This window comes from Chrysochloris asiatica, unplaced genomic scaffold (assembly GCF_000296735.1).
Source record: "Chrysochloris asiatica unplaced genomic scaffold, ChrAsi1.0 scaffold00042, whole genome shotgun sequence".
Lineage (NCBI taxonomy): Eukaryota > Metazoa > Chordata > Mammalia > Afrosoricida > Chrysochloridae > Chrysochloris > Chrysochloris asiatica.
In genome coordinates, this window is record NW_006408560.1 from 14,045,961 (window position 1) to 14,062,479 (window position 16,519).

Consider the following 16,519-nt stretch of genomic DNA (forward strand, 5'->3'; position numbering starts at 1 on the left):
GATTGTTGCAGAGAGTATGAGGGGTCCATTCCAGGGCCCATCCTCAAGCCCCCGCATCCCCACGGAGAACTAGAACGCAGCCGCATTCTCTGACCCTCCCCCCCACCATTCCCAGAGGGTATACATTCGACTCCACCTCCAAACACTGCAGTGGAAACTAATGGCCAATCGATGTCCATTTGTATCTCTTGTAAATATCCTCCAAAGCATCCGGCATCTTCCCATGCCTGGCCAGTCACCTTTTTGTCCTTCCTGTGGTTACGCCCTCACTGGCTGGGTTTCACCACCCGTTTTCTAGGTCTGCATCTGCGGTTGCCAGGTAGGTGGATGTGAGGACCAGCGGTCCTGACACTCTCGAGGCCATCCCATCGCTGCGACATCATGCTATCCCCTCAGAGGGCTTTACTCTGCAACCTCAACCACATCCACCTCCAGCACGTCTCCCTGGGCCTGCACTTGTCCCGTCGTCCCGAGTTAAGGGAGGGGCCCTTGAGCACACCACCTCCCCCAGGGGACACAGGGGGCAAAGAAAGCAGAGTCCCCTGTAGTGGGACCATAGTGGACGCCAATTCCAACAGCCCTGCCGTACCCTGCCGTTGCTGCCAAAAGCACGGGTCTGGCCTAGAAAACCTAGAAAACCGGCAGGACCCCTCGCAGGAGGAAGAGGGAGCTGCTTCTCCCTCGGACCCGGGATGCTCATCCTCTCTCAGTTCCTGCTCCGATCTCAGCCCTGATGAGTCCCCAGTCTCAGTCTACTCACGGGACCTCCCTGGCATTGTGGATGTCCACTCGAAACCCAGCATCATCCCTCTGGAACAAGGCTCCCAGCTAGCTTCAGCAGGTCCTGCTGCCTGCTCACCAGATAGCTTTTGCTGCTCTCCTGATTCTGGCTCTGGAGCTTCCACCCCACCAGGCCCTGGCCTAGACTCCAACTGCAACGCTCTGACCACCAGTCAGGACCTTCTGTCACCAGGGCTGGAAGAAGAAGATGAGGGCGGAGAGCAGGATCTCCCTACCTCCGAGCTCCCAGAAGTGGATGATGGCAAAATCGATCCTGGGCAAACAGAGCCCAGTTGGAAAATCAACCCCATTTGGAAAATTGACACAGAGAAAACGGAGGCTGGCTGGAAGATAACTGAGAACAATAACTCTGGTTGGAAAATAAATGAGAATATTAACTCCAGCTGGAAAACAGAACCTGGTAAACTTGATTCCAATTGGAAAACCAATGAGGGACTAACTAATTTTGACTTGAAAACCGATGCTGGGAAAACTGATGGGGGGTGGAGAAGTGACGTCAACGAGGAGCCAGTGCCCCACCGGACAATCACGTCCTTCCATGAGCTGGCCCAGAAACGCAAGCGGGGCCCAGGGCTGCCCCTCGTGCCGCAGGCTAAGAAGGATCGTAGCGACTGGCTCATCGTCTTTTCACCCGATACCGAGCTGCCCCCTACCGGATCACTGGGCAGCTCCACGGTGCCTCACCGAGAGGTCACTACCTTCAAAGAACTCAGGTCCAGAAGCCGGGCCCCGCTTCTGCCAGTGCCGCCCCGAGACCCCCCAGCTGGCTGGGCTTTGGTCCCTCCCAAGCCCCCACCCCCACCTGTGCCTCCCCGGAGGAAGAAGAACCGACCAGGGCTGCAAGGGCTGCAGCCCATAGCTGAGGGGCAGCCCGAGGAAGGTAGAACAGGCAGCCCTGCTGCTGGCGAGGAGGCCCCAGCTGCGAAGGAGACCGAGGAACGCTGCACACAGGCCAGCCTCGAGGGTAAGAGGCCAGGAGAGGAAGGGGAGGAGGGCTGGGCTTCGTTCCGCCACGCTCACACCCTTCCTAGCCTTCAATCGGCCCCATTTCCTTTCCATTCTGTGTCACTCATCCTCCCTGTCCCTTTCTATCAGGGAATGCTCCGGGAAAAGGTCTGGGTGGGTGACTGGGTTACGGGACTAACTCTTTGCTCCCTCTTTCTCCTGCCCCTCTTCGCCTGGCTGCCTGTCCCGCTCAACCCCCTCCCACTCCACGCCTGCCCCGCCAACCCCGCCTGCAGCCAGTCCCCTCCTGCTCCCTCGGTCCTTAGTTTTCCGGTTCTCGGCCGACGGGCGCCCCCTGTTGGAGGGTGGGGGCACGGGTGCAGCTGGGTCTCTGTTCTTGGCACCTCTGGCCAGCTGGCCCAGCGCTGGGCTGCGGCTGCTGGGGGCTCCGAGCCCCCAAGAGGAGCAGCTGCTACCTGTCCGCCTGTCCCCAGTGGGAGCCTATTCGCCTCCGGCTCGGGGGGCCCTGCCCTGCCTGGCCAGCCCTGAACTGGCACTGCTGCTGTCCCCGCTCTTTCCCAGAAGTAGCACCTTCCCCGCCACAGCTCCCCCACCCCGCCAGGTACCCGCCCCCCCGCTGCCACCGCCACCTCGTCCGCCGAAGGCCCCTCGCTGGATCAGGAGCCCACCGCCTCCGCCCAGGCTACGTAAGACTGACCCGGGCCTGCCCGGAGGCGGAGCAACCCCGCCCACTCCAATACCTCACCCTTGCCACTCCCCGGTCCCTCCTAGCCTCTTTTGGTGCTCAGTTTTAGCTCTTTCAAGCTTTACCCGGCCTGGCCCCTCCCCTTAGGCTAATCTGATTTGAAGCAAGTTCTGAGCCCACTCCTCGAGCTAGGATAGGTGACCCGACCTCACCCTTCAGGTCCGTCTGAGGTGTAGTGGATGAGGACAGTCTAGGGAGTCCCAGACTGCCCGCTGTCTGGGGCCAGGCAGTTTAGGCCTTACCCCCACCTTGCTGGGAAGCGTGGAGGGACACGCTTCCTGGAGCTTATTGGCTGGAGAGGTTCTGGCCATACCCTACCCAATAGGCCAGCCCCTCGTGGGCTGCAGGGGGCGCCTTCTGTCGCGATGCTGACGTGGAAGGGGTTTCCCACTTCCGGTGCCTTTTAGCCTCCTGATCCTTGGGTCTGGTCTCCCTTTTTCTCTCCGCCCTTTCCAGTGTGTGTGTCTTTCCATTGGTCCACACTTCCAATGTGCTCGCTTGGCCTCCGTAGGCCAGAGGCGGGCTGGGGTGGGGTGAAGTACTGCCCCGCCTTCCCTGCCCTATCGGATTCTGCCCTACAAGCTCCAGCCCTTTGGGAGGGGGAGGGCAGGTGCTGCTATCCTAAGTCTGGGACTTTCGGGAACGTGGAGGTGGGATCTGGACCCCAAGAGAGGGAAATGGGAATCCGGGAGGCAATGGGATTTCATCCCGGAGGCCCTGGTCGAGTTGCCCCGTGCTTCCCCTGGCCCTGCGCCCCTTCTCCGAGAGACTCTTCAGAGCCAAGGGCACTGCACACCAGCAGGAGATGATCAGTGTGGAAGCACGGCGTCCTTGGGGCACCCCGCGGTAAGTGTCATCCCGTCCTTCTTCCCTCATCCCAGTCCGTAGTTCCTGGTCGTTCGCCGGTGTCCCCGGGGCCCAGCGGCTGTGGATGGCAGAAGCCCAGAGTGGGACTGGCCAGCTGCAGGAGCAGAAAAAAGGTACAACATCTCTGTTTTCTGACGCCTAGCCTCTTAATGAACTACCCTTCGCGTCGACCCTCCTTGTACCGACTCCAAGTTACATAAACCAAGAAAACTTAATGTTTTCTTGGACGGGGGAGGAGTCCCTTGGGCGTTCTTGCCCAGTAAGGGGGGAGAGGATTTTGATGTTTCCTACCACCCCGCTTCCCTGCCACCAGGTCTCCTGATAGCCGTCAGTGCCTCGGTGGATAAAATCATTTCACACTTTGGGGCCGCCCGGAACTTGGTTCAGAAGGTAAATACAGTGGCTGAGGGAAGGCTTGTGCCTGTGTGTGTGGTCTTAAAGGAGCTAGGGGGGCCCGTGGCCAGAGGTCACGGAAAGGGCATCTCTTGAACCTTTCACATTTCGCTGCCCGCAGGCCCAGTTGGGGGATAGCCGGCTGAGCCCAGATGTGGGGCACCTGGTGCTGACCACCCTTTGCCCGGCCCTCCACGCCCTGGTGGCCGATGGGCTGAAGCCTTTCCGGAAGGACCTCATCACTGGGCAGCGTAGGAGCAGTCCCTGGAGTGTCGTGGAGGCGTCTGTGAAGCCAGGTGAGGGAAGAGGGTGAGGGACTTGCACTGGGACCAAGCCGGGACCTGACTAACCATCCCAGATGTTCTCAGGCTCCAGTACCCGTTCCCTGGGCGCTCTGTACAGCCAGATCAGCCGTCTGGCCCCGCTGAGCAGCAGTCGGAGCCGCTTCCATGCCTTCATCCTGGGTCTCCTCAAGTAAGTGGCTATCTCTTTTCTGGGGTTCCTCCCATGGCCTGGGGGCCAAAGTTGCTTTGTGGGTGGGACACAAGAGTGGTGCTCCATGCTCCCAGAGAGGGTCTCCCTGCACCCAGTTCATTTCCCATTTGCCACTCAGAGAGTGCTAGAGCTCCCAGTTTAGTGAACTTCTGTTCCTTCTTTCTCCCCAGCACTAAGCAATTGGAACTCTGGTTTTCCAGTCTCCAGGAAGATGCAGGTCAGAGGCTCAGAGGGAAGGGTCAAGGTTTCTGGGCTGTGAGAGAGGGAAGGGAAGGTATCCCTTGCTAGTTTCCACTGATGCCAAAATGGTCTTCTTAATCCCCATCTGCTATTCTTCTAATTAAAACTCTTCCAAGGAGTCCCATTGACTGGAAGAGGAAGCCCCAAATCCTTACTGTGGCTTCCAAAGCCTTGATCATCTGGCCTCTGACTTCTTTCCTGCCATTAGCTCCAGGCTTTTGCTGGTCCTACCTACATTTGTCCTTTTTGGTCCTTTCTGCCCCTGACATATGCTGTTGCCCTTCTGAGACTAGGCCAGCCCCCAGCCCAGGTTTGTGAATGCTCCCATGGTCCCCACGCTATTCTCCTTCCTGGCCTTTACCCTATTACTTGTTATGTGTCACCACTGGCTCTATGTGTGTCTTCCACTCTAGGCTTTGGTATCACACAGACAAGGTTGTATCAGTTCTGTGCCCTACCACATTCCCCCTCCCCAACCCCAGGGCCCAGCAGAGCGAGGCCTGGGAAGATGTTTGTTGACTGGTAAGCAGGGACTAATGTTGACTTGCTGTTTCCCAGGCCTGCTGTCCCTCCTGTATCTGCCCACGGGATTCTTCTCCCTGGCTCGGAGTGGCTGTCCCTCCCTGTCCACGGAGTTGCTGCTCCTGCTGCAGCCATTGTCGGTGCTCACCTTCCACCTGGACCTGCTCTTTGAGCATCACCACCACCTACCCCTGGGCCCGTCTACGGCCTCTGCATCCCCAGATCCACCTCCAGCCCTGCAGCAGACTATGCAGGCCCTGCTACACTGGGGGGGCCGGCTGGCCCAGAGCCTTCGGGGCACTTCCGGGGAGGCCCCCCTGGGCCCCACAGACTCCCGAAACCCTCCTACAACAGGCAGTTGGTGGGAGCAGCTGACCCAGGCCTCCCGAGTCTATACCTCTGGGGGCACTGAGGGCTTTCCCCTTCCCCGGTGGGGACCCAGGCATCATGGGACTGCAGCTGAGGGCACACAGGAGAGATCCCTGCCCACAGAAGCAGCAGCTCCAGGCAGGGGCATGTGGCTGGGGAGACTGTTTGGAGTTCCTGGAGGTCCCATGGAAACTGAAAGTGGAACCCTAAAGTCTAGGTAACAGAGTGCCAAACCCCCACATTTACTTTCTAACACCCTCTCCAAGTCTCCATGGCCCAAATATGAAACTCTTTAGTGATCCTTTAGGGCAGAGGTTGGCAATCTGTTTTTCTACAGCTATGAACTGAAAATGGTTTTTACATTTTTTAAATGGTTACATTTAAATGGCTCTTGGCTCTAAAAGCTTAAAATACGCCAACTTTTCTATCTGGTCCTTTAAAAAAAAGCATGCTCACTCTTGTTCCTGGGCATAACTGTTGGTTCTTTAGTGGCCTCTGGTCCCCTCTAGTGACCTTCTGAATCTGTACAGACTCCTGTATAGACCCCATCAGTTCCCCAGGCCCCTTATGTGACCTTTAGTGTCACTTTCCTAATTATCCTAAAGGTATGTGTGCCTCACACCTGCTACTGCACCCTCAGTAATGACCAATTCCTGATTGCTTTTGAACCCTTCAGCCTCTCTGTCCCTCCATGGAGTCTATCTGGAGGTGGGGTAGTGCCTGTAAGTCTATCTCCTTACCTCTAGGAGACCATCCAGCTGGCTGCCCGCCACAGTGAGTGTGTTAGCGCTGGTAAAGCGGGGGACACTTCCTGAGACTCCTTCTCCCGAGGAACTTGACACCTCATCTCCCCGCTTAGCACAACCCCACAGGTAAGAAGGAAAGGGACAGTGCACAGGGGTGTAACCATGTGTTGTGTGTGTGTCTTTCCTTCTTCACCAAGGGGATGGGAGGTAATGGAAAGGACCCTGGGCTTTAACAGGCAGATTAGACTACTTAGTTTGCATTGCTTCTTTCTTACCTATTTGCATAACAATAATCTCTGAGCCTCAGTTTCTTTCTCTGTAAAAAGGAGAATGATATTTTTTATTTAATGGTTGTAATGAAGACTAAGGAATTTCATAAAAGCATTTAGCACATAATATGTGCCCAGTTAGTGACCACTTTTTACTGTGTACAATAAAATGTGCCTGTGTGTACCCACTGAGGGACTATGCTTCCATTTAGTGGGGTCTTCTAAAATGGTGCCATGTGCTACTTCTATTTTGGGGGTCTTGTTTTCTTTGGGTTCTCTCAGTCCATTAAAGTAAGCGTCTTGATTTGTCATTCATTCAGCATTTTTTTTTTTTAATTGTGAACTGAGTGATAGTTTACATGGGAGAACATCAGTTTTGTTTCATTGCAATGATTACAATCTCCTCTCTGCATCATCATTCGACAGTATTTGCTTCCATTCCTTGTTTTTTTGGGGGGTTGGGGTGGGGTGGAGTCGGGGTATGTATACAGAAACACTCAGGAATATGTAGTCATTTAAACAACCAAAGGCACATTTTGCAAGCCTGCCTCATGGCCTCCAGGACTCAGTCCCTCTCTTTCCATGAATCTAGAGTCCTCAGCTGCTCCCTGTCTCCATGTCCTCATCTTCAGCAGTGTTTTCTGAGTTTTGATTATGTTTTAAGCATTATGTTAGGGTTGGAAATGCAAAGGTAAACATTGAAGTCCTTGCCCTCAAGGAGCTGGGTAGGCCAGTGAAAGATGCCGATTAATAAATGGGCAGTCAGTTTTGTATGGCAGAGACTCTAAGAAAGGAAGACTGAGTCCTTTGGAGTCACATAGACAGGGCTTCTACTCCAGCTTTCAGAGCTCAGGGAAGCTCAGTCATTGTATGAGGGTATACATTAGGCAGGGGACGGGATGCAAAAATAGAGAGGCCCAAGTGTGTGTACATTAGCCTGGATTGGAAGATGCTGACAGCAGGACCCTAGGAAGCCTGGAGGGTCCAGTGGGTCAGTGAAGGAGCCTGAACTTAATTCTGAGGCAGTGGGAGCTACAAGGGTGATGTGCCTGATTGTGTTTTCAAAAGATCTCTGCTGAGTGGAGAATGGACCTGGGGAGGGAGGCCAAGAGGAATCTGAGAGACCAGTTAGATTATATGTAGTTCAGAGGACAGAGGCCTAAACTCGGATAGTGGCAGTGGCACTGAAGAGAAAGAATTAGGAGATAGATGCTAAATACCAAACAAGTGGTGGATTGAATGTTAGGAGGTACTTGGGTTTTGCAAGGAGCAACTGGGTAAAAGATGGTGCCACTTAGTATTTATAAGATCTACTATAGGGGACATGGAGTCCTGATTTGGCACTATAGGATAAGCACCGAACTTGATAACCCTAAGTTTAGTGGTTCAAATCCACCAGGTGAACCTCGGAAACTCGAGGCAGAGTCGCTATGAGTTAGAACCTACTCAACACTTAACAATAGGAGACACAAGAAGAGGGACTGGTGTAGAGGGGTAAGGTAGAATCATTTAGTTTGTTTTTGCTGAATTTGAAGCACTACCAGAGAAAAGTGTAAATAGCATCAAACAGCTTAAGATAGGGTTTGGGAGTTCAGAAGAAAGCTGGGGCACCAGGTGCTTGATAGATCCATGGTCCTTAAGTCTCTTCTAGAGCCCAGAGTTCACTGAACTGAACCACACAGTGAAGAGGTGAGGCCTGGAGGCAGCTGCCTCCCTCACTTTACCCCCTCTGGCTCCTCTCAGGGCAGTCCGGGCTCTCTGTGACCACACCGCTGCGAGACCGGACCAGTTGAGCTTCCAGCGTGGGGAGGTGCTGCGTGTCATCGCCACAGTGGATGAAGACTGGCTTCGCTGTGGGAGGGATGGAGCGGAGGGGCTAGTGCCTGTAGGATATACCTCCCTTATTCTGTAGCCCTGGGTCCCTTTCTTGCATATGTCCCCTGGGAATGGAATAGCCCATGAGCACTAATCCATGTAAACCAATCCCAGAAGCAACATGCCATTCTCTCATGTTCATTTCTGATATTTAAAATACACTTTCCTTCTTCACTCTCACAGTCATCTGTAAGGTGAAATCTGCCCTTCTTCCAAATATGTAAAAAGAACTTTCCCCCATGTAATCTCTTTCCTATTTCTATAAGGGAGCATCTTCCCATCTGCAAAATGGAAATTGCGCCCTCTCTACCTTGTTCATCTGTTAACTGGACTGTGCCTGTACTGTATATGTCTTGGCTCCTGAGACTAGAAGGGCATCTAGCCTCCTTCCTGTGTATGGAACCTCCCCTGCTCCAACCACTCCACACTATCTGTATTTATTGACCACTCATGCACGCTGTACTAGGTACTGAAGCCTGGGCACCCCTGGTGGGTGGGCCTGTAGTGGTGGTCTGTTTCCTTCCTCCTTTGCCCCAATAAAGAGTGGGAATTGAATGTGTGTGTATTACTGTGGGTTTTAAGACCTAAGCTCAGGCAAAAGGAAGGAGGACCTCTTATGAGGGGCTCAAAGGAGATACTTCCTTCCCAAGAATGACTCTGAATGTTGTGAGGAAGGGGAAGTGACCAGTGGCCAGATTGGTGCCTGACTCTTGTAAGTGCCTCTCTAATCTGAGACTTGATTGTTTTATTAGTTATATGCCAGGAGCCTGGGTAAACATGGGGGATCAGGAACCCCTGGTATGGCGCTGTAGGATGAACGCTGAACCGCAAGTTTGGTTTACATTGCAAGGTTGATGGTCACACTCACCAACCACTTCTCAGAACTGACTTAAAGGCACTTAACAATAGGGGACACAAAAAGAGGGAATGGCGTAGATTAAGTTGTAGTCATTTAGTTTGCATATGTTGCATTTGAAGCACCACCAGAGAAAAGTGTTGTTGTTAGGTGCCATGGAGTCAGTACCAACTCATAGCGACCTTAAGAACAGCAGAAGGAAACACTGCCAGATCCTGGGCCAACCTTACTATTGTTGCCACGCTTGAGCCCACTGATGCTGCCACTTGGCCATTCCATCTCATTGGGGGTCTTCCTCCACCTTACCAAACATGATATCCAACAACTGGTTCCTCCTGGCAATAGGTCCAAAGTATGATAGACTAAGTTTGGCCATCCTGGCCTCCAAGGAGCACTCTGGCTGCACTTCCAAAATGGATCTATCTCTTGGTTCTTTTGGCAGCCCATGGCACTTTCAATATTCTCCTCCAACACCATAATTCAAATGCATCAATTCTTCTATGGTCTTCCTTAATTGATTGTCCAGCTTTTGCATGCATATGTTATTGAAAATACTATGGCTGGGTCCAGGCGCACCTTACTCTTCAAGCTGACATCTTTGCTCTTCAACACTTTAAAAAGGTCTTGTGTAGCATGTGTGCCTAATGCAATATGTCGTTTGATTTCTTGACTGCTGCTTTCATGAGTGTTGGTAGTTAATCCAAGAAGAATGAAGTCCTTGACAGCTTCAATCTTTTCTCCATTGATAAGAATGTTGTTTATTGGTCCAGTGGTGAGGATTTTTGTTTTCTTGACATTGACATGCAATCCATACCTAAGGCTGTGCTCTTTGATCTTTATCAGTAAATGTTTTAAGTCCTCTTCACTTTCAACAAGCAAGATTGTATCATCTGCATATCGCAGTTTGTTAATATGAGTCTTCCTCCAATCCTGATGCCACGTTTTTCTTCATAGAACCATGCTTCTCAGATTATTTGCTCAGCATACAGGTTGAATAAGTATGGTGAAAGAATACAACCTTGTCGCACACCTTTTTAAATTTTAAACCATTCAGTGTTCCCAGGTTCTGTTTGAACAACTGCTTCTTGGTCCAGGTACAGATTCCTCATGAGCACATAAGTGTTCCGGAATACTCATACTTCACAGTGTTGTCCATAGCGTGTCATGATCCACACAATCGAAAGCCTTTGCATAGTCAATAAAGCACAGGTAAACATCTTCCTGATGTTCTCTGCTTTCAGCCAAGATCCATTGGACATCAGCAATGAAATCCCTCGTTCCACGGCCTTTTCTGAATCCCGCATGAACCGCTGGAAATTTTCTGTCAATGTATGCTTGCAGCCATTTCTGTATTACCTTTAGTAAAACTTTACTTGCATGGGATATCAAAGAATTGTCTGATGATGTTCGCATTCTGTTGCATTACCTCTCTTTGGAATGGGCACACACAAAAAAACTACTGTTGAGAAAAGATCTCTGTAACAATGTGGCATCTGGATCCAGTCTTGAACCAAAGTTCTTGCAGGAGTAGAGACTACAGTCAGCTTGTCTTGTTGTTTCTGGATTTAAACTAGACTAGACTATCTGACCCAGGTCTGGACAAAGATTTTGTTGGGTCTTGCAGCTGTTGTTAAGCAGGAGTGGGTTTATCCTTCTTCATTAGTATAGTCACTTTGGCTATTTCTCATACTTTTGTATTTGTGAATGATAATATAGATTTGGAGTTCTGGCCTCAACACTAGTTAGTAGGTGATCTTTGGCAAGTTATTTAACCTTCTTCCTTCAGAGGGCAGTTTTAACTATTAACCAGCTCTGTGATCCTGGGCCAGTTATGTAACTTTTCCGTTGCTTCAGTTTCCTCAACTATAACATTGGGATATGGTAGCTACCTTGAAGGACTATTGTTGTTAAGTGCCATCGAGTTGGTTTCAGACTCACAGTGACCCTGTATAGGATTTCCAAGGAATAGCTGGTAGGTTTAAACTGCCGACCTTGTGGTTCACAGTCAAGTACCGATCCTACACCAGAAGGCCTGCTAGGATTACATGAATAAAAGAATGCATGTAAACTGCTTAGAATGGAAGCAAACACAATGGCCTAAAAATATGGTCTAAAACTTTTGCTGCCAACTCTGGAGGCTCTAAATGAGAATTAAGTGTGAGAATGCTTGCTTATGCAAGGGAGGGTGCTGAAGATGTGGTTTTAGGAGGATCCCTTTAGAAACAGGCTGGAGGAGATCACAGAAGAGAGATGGGAGGGTAAAAATGAGGAAATAATAGGAAGCTCACCACAGTTAGGAAAAGTTTTTCCATTTAATACTAGACTTTCAAGGATTGAGATGCAAGCTTTTTATGCAATTACATCCAATGTTAAAATTGGTAATACATAATTTACAAAGATTAACATCAAAACAATCATCTATTTAGATATGCTTTTGTAAAAAGGAAATATATTAGCAGCATTTATATTTTCCGCAATCACACAGCCTACAGACATGCAGACTAACTGTATCTATTTGCAGTGATGTAGTGCTTTGCCCCGCATTTCAAACACCAAAACCCGCCTGGCAGCTGGGGGGTTCTTTTTATTTCGTTATTATAAAATAACTGAAAAATAAAAAAAGGCATTAATTTCTACACCAGTAAGAAAAAACAAGTTTTTGCACTTACCTAACATTTGATTGTCTAAAAAACATTTACGTTTTTAGTCTTTCAACAAAAGAAAGATAAAATGACAGAGCGTAGTGTCTTTTGCTTCTGTTCTCGCATTTTACAAAGATTTTTTTCTTTTTATGTCTTTTTTAAAATTTTAGTGTTTAACACTATCAAAGGAAACATTGAGTTTTAATCTTCTCTTTCTTGTCCTTTTCCTGCTTTTGACTAAAAGGAGACCCCCAAAGTGCCCCTAATTCCCACCTCCCTCCCACCCTCTCCCTGCAATGAAAACCGAAAGAAACCACTCAAACGGGCTTGTACATGCGATTTTTCCCACTCCACACATGAGTATCTTATACCCAGTTCTCTTAGTAATGTACAGTGCTTCTCTACAGTAAGAAAATACTCCAAACTATTTTCTTAATTCTCTTTTTTTTTTTTTTAATAAAATATTTATTCTGCTTTTTCTCTGCTCAAGGGGATCTTTGGCATCCCCTGTCTCTTTTGTTTTTTTGTTTTGTTTTTTTTCCCTCAAGATTGACATAGAAAGGAGGTAAGAGAAAAAAAGATTCAATGGAATGGAAGGTGGTCAATGTTTCTACCTAAACGAGTCAGAGCATCGTCATAATAAGGGGAAATGTACAATTAGGACAGCATTGGTCCAATATTAGAAAAAAGTAATGGGGACATATTTACTATTGTATTGCTTACCAATCACGCAGCAGATATATATATGTATATATATACATAACTTGGCACATTTAAAAACCATCTTTTCTCTTATAAGAACATCTAAAACGTATATGCATATGTATGTCTGAGAAGACAACAAAGCAAAGCTTTTTAAATTTTATTTTTAAAGAGACAGTAAAGTCTAGTAACTTCTGGCCAAGAGAATGGGAAGGAAGGAGACACCCTGGATACCCCTCCTGATAATGAAGTCATTCAGGAGGGTAGAGGAAGATGGGACTGGGGTAGGGAGAACACACTGTCTCTTTAAGAGATGGACATCAAAAACTATACAATTATGAACACAAGAGTAGTGTTTTCAATTGGTAATCTACACTCACAACAAATACTCTGATAGGTGAATACTGCTCAACAGTTTATGTAGTGATTTTTGTTGGGGGAAGGGAAGTTAGAGCGCTTTTATGTAGGTTTCTAAATGTTTTAATCTGGAAACGAGTCTCCATTCGCACAGCACAGCAGACACATGAGAACCACAGAGCATCGAAAACAGCACGTGTGCTGGCGGGGGCCTGGCTTTCTCACTAGAAAAAAAATCTGTTCGGCAGGTCACGAAGGTTGAAACAAATAATTACAAGAAGTACTTTGTCCTTCTGGCCCCATGGGGGCTCTCTCTATCCCATAATCCCATTTTGGAGAGTAGAGGTAGGGAGAGGGGCAGCAATTATAAGTGCTTTCAGCTGTCAACTCACATTTTACTTTGACCTTGTTGGGCAAGAATGGAGAGAAAATTTCCTAGTTAGGGATCTGGGAAACAGCCCCAGCTAGGGTTTCTGTTTATGACTCTGGGGTAGCTCTTGGAGCCTATAGAGAAGAGGTGGGGATTCTGGTCCCATTCTTTTGGGTTTTGAGTATTACCTGGGTATGGGAAGCAGCTTAGCAGTGCCTATAGGATCAGAGGATGACATAGGAAAACCCAAGCTGGGAGGAGGGGCAAGTGTTGCAAAGTACCAACAGGCTGTAATCACCCCTAGTGTGCCCCTCACTCCTCCTCACATTATTAACTCTCAAGGTAAAGCCAAGGAGAGGAGAATAAATTCAACGTAACTGTCTTGGACAGATTCCCTCCCTTTTCCTCTCCAACAGGCTCCAAGGTTTATTAAGTACCTAATGTTAACAGTATGGCCCCATTCCCCTTGACTGGCCGGACCCTTCCCACCCCTGTCTGTACCCAGACAGCAGGAGGCAGGACTGACTAACTCCACTGGGTGGATCCTAGATACTAGAGGTTCTAATTCTTTTAGGTTCACTTCCGAAAGCTGCTTTCTGGGATAAACAAAGTACGTCTTCGTAGTTTCCTGCCTGATCCTTCCTCCAGCAAGTAGGTCACATCGATGGCTGAAAGGAGAAACAAAGAAACTCATCAAATACCACACTCCTATAATTCTTATTCCATACTTGAGCTCTAAGGCGGCAGGAATTCAATGAGTTCTGACATACAAACAATTCAGACACTCCCCAGTTCTAGCTGAAGAAGGACTGTGCTCTAGGGAAGGAGGATCCTTTCACCTCCCATAGTTCCACTTGCATGATGTAACTGAAAGCAGGCCTATGAAACAATCCTATCATTTATTTTGTGCCAATAACTAGACGCTGCCCTTATTCATTCCATTTTCACTAATTTCCCATTTATAGTAAACCCTAGATATAAGCCTGTACCTTCTTACCATTTTTCCCAGGGATTTTTTCAAGGAGACTGAGCAAAATCTGGTTGAGTCGTTCCCGTTGGTTATGCCGTCGCTCCTCAGGAGTACAAGCTGGTTGGGATTCTTGATTACTTTCCTCTTGTTTCTTTTCACTCTCACTGACTTCAGTGATGGCCCCCTCTGGTTCTGGCTCTTCCAGGCTGGGCATCTCACTGGCTGCTTGCTCCTGACTGGCCAGAACCTCCTCAATTAAGGGCAGAGCATCATCTTCCTGGCCCAGATCTTTAAGGGGTGGTTTTGAGCGCTCAGATTTCCAGGATGATCTGCCAGAAGGGTAAATGGATTAGTGCCAGACTGAGGAAGGCTCCTGGGGATGGATGGGGAATGAGGGAAGAGACCTCAGGATACTTGAGATCCTGAAAACTAGCTAGTTATTAGAGCCTTGGCCCAAGAAGTATGAAACTTGGCTCTGGTTTTCAGTCTACTCAGTATTATTTAAATAAATCATTACCTTTCTCTGACATTTAGTTTCTGTTTATAAAATCACAATCTTTTTTCTTTCTCTCTAGAGTAATGAGTACATAAAATATACGAAGGCTGGGAAATTTGCTTAACAGGTTCTCTACCTGGTTACTCCATGAGTATAGAGATGTATGACACCAGTAATTAGTATTAAAATGGAGTTTTTACTTTTCCTGAATCCCTTTTCATACCTGGGTATTACTTCCCTTATGGTACACCACTGATGTAAATAAAACACTTGCTATGTCCCTATTTAACACAAGAGGAAACTAAGAAAAGCCTTCTGTGTGTTCTTTCTTTAAGTGTACAAACAAGCAAAAATAAAAAAATCTATGAACCCAAACTAAACTGCTTTTTGCTCAGCCAAAGCTGTGCTTCTGGCTATTTTTGTTCCTTGATAAAATCCCCAAGAGCTGACATATTTTGGAATAACAGGGAAAACATAAGTATATGTAAAAGACAGACAAGCTATTACAAAGTTTCTATGGAGTTTTGTTCCTAAGCTGTCCCTACTGCCCCAACTCTACCCCAGCGAAGGTCTCATGTAGACACCATATCATTTGAAGACCTCTGTACTTAACAAGAACAACAACATATTAGTACTAGCATATAATGGGTTTCTTTCTCAGAAAATCCCCAATCTTAGAGGTGGGTCTTGGTGGGTAGGTGGTGGTGGTTTTGCTTCATTCAAGCTTTTGGTCAATCCCTTAGGATCCTTACAGCCCCCATGGGACTCACCGCCCTCCGTTCCTCTTGTAGTTGTCTGGGACATAATGAGGCTGCAGAGAAGAAAAAGGAGAGGTAAACATGTTTATTGTAGAAGTTGACAGAGCTGGATCAGATGATCTAGGGGCAACGTAAGATAAGAGAGCTGGAAAGGTAGGGAGGAAAAGGCAGAAAAAAATGGGGCCAAATGCCTTACAAGCTGATAACTGTGTTTTAGGGTCACAATTTCAGTACTTCTATTAATCTGTAAGTCACAGTGGTTTTCAGCATTTTGTAATCCAAGAACGACAGCAGAAAGGATAAGCTCACAATCCTCACAGCCTCATCCCACCTTTTAAATAGTTAAGGCTGGGGTTTCAAAGCTAATCAATAAATACTCCACTGCTGATTTAGCAAGCAAGATAAAAGTCTAGATGAAAGGAAGGAACCTGGCAGAGAGAAGACAAAATACTGTTTAGAGAATTTTTTTAAAAAGTTAAAATGGTGGGTGGGGGGAGGGGGCTTACTTTCTGCTTAGGTTATTTCATAGAATTCTAAGATGGCAGCCATCAATTCTGACAGGCCCATTAAAAGAAGACTCAACCATGAGGAGCTCAGCCCAGAACTTCATTTTAACAAATGGCTGACCAAAATCTTCATGGAATCATAAATGTCACAAAATAATTGGTGGAGTACATGCTGAACAATTTGAAAGAAAAATTATACAGAAAAAAGGTGGAAAATAAACATACCAAAATATTAACAGTGGCTATTTTCTAGGTAGTAGAATTTTATTTTTCTTCTTAGTGTTTCCCCTAATTTTCAAATTTTATATGATGATCAAGTCTTATATTTTTAACCCAAGGATAAAATGAAAAAGCACTGAATTGTTTTCACCAAAGATTTCTCAGGGTTTTGCCATTCCTTTTACTTGTTTCTTAGAAAATTATGGGTGCGAAAAATCAAACAATACAGTACACATGTGAGACTCATAAACAAAGGCTGAGGGAGAGGTGAGAGGAAAATGCAATAAAAATCTCATCATGGTATAATGCTGTAATCAACAATTTCCTGAAACATAGTCCAGGTGAAAAAATGTAA

The 16,519-nt window shown here is 47.8% G+C and overlaps 2 protein-coding genes across 5 annotated transcripts in view; one reads left to right on the forward strand and one right to left on the reverse strand.

Annotated features, from left to right (window-relative positions):
* The first annotated feature begins 381 nt into the window (after positions 1-381).
* On the forward strand, positions 382-8,325 carry RUSC1 (RUN and SH3 domain containing 1). Of its 4 annotated transcripts, XM_006861555.1 has the most exons (10): positions 382-1,765; positions 2,043-2,453; positions 3,394-3,492; positions 3,693-3,769; positions 3,894-4,068; positions 4,141-4,246; positions 4,438-4,484; positions 5,066-5,615; positions 6,145-6,270; positions 8,157-8,325. In XM_006861555.1, the coding sequence occupies exons 1-10, from the start codon at positions 382-384 to the stop codon at positions 8,323-8,325; spliced, it is 3,144 nt and encodes a 1,047-aa protein (XP_006861617.1). The 4 variants fall into 4 exon arrangements, with proteins under 4 accessions (XP_006861617.1, XP_006861618.1, XP_006861619.1 ...); XM_006861556.1 differs by lacking the exon at positions 2,043-2,453; XM_006861557.1 differs by lacking the exon at positions 2,043-2,453 and having other exon boundaries at positions 5,384-5,615.
* A 5,466-nt stretch (positions 8,326-13,791) lies between these two features.
* The window catches only part of ASH1L (ash1 (absent, small, or homeotic)-like (Drosophila)), a 329,236-nt gene continuing 326,508 nt past the window's right edge, over positions 13,792-16,519 (reverse strand). Inside the window, exons 27-29 of the mRNA XM_006861559.1 lie at positions 15,452-15,492; positions 14,213-14,514; positions 13,792-13,883 (exon numbers count right to left, since the gene is read on the reverse strand). Coding sequence (XP_006861621.1) covers positions 13,792-13,883; positions 14,213-14,514; positions 15,452-15,492 — 435 coding nt within the window. The remainder of the gene's footprint in view (positions 13,884-14,212; positions 14,515-15,451; positions 15,493-16,519) is intronic.

What these genes read in the sequence shown, in the direction of transcription:
- RUSC1 (XM_006861555.1), top strand. Translation starts at nt 382, where the DNA reads ATGCTATCCCCTCAGAGGGCTTTACTCTGCAACCTCAACCACATCCAC. An exon ending in TTCATCCTGGGTCTCCTCAA is followed by an intron (nt 4,247 to 4,437) that starts GTAAGTGGCTAT and finishes CTTTCTCCCCAG; the next exon opens with CACTAAGCAATTGGAACTCT. An exon ending in AGTGGAACCCTAAAGTCTAG is followed by an intron (nt 5,616 to 6,144) that starts GTAACAGAGTGC and finishes CCTTACCTCTAG; the next exon opens with GAGACCATCCAGCTGGCTGC.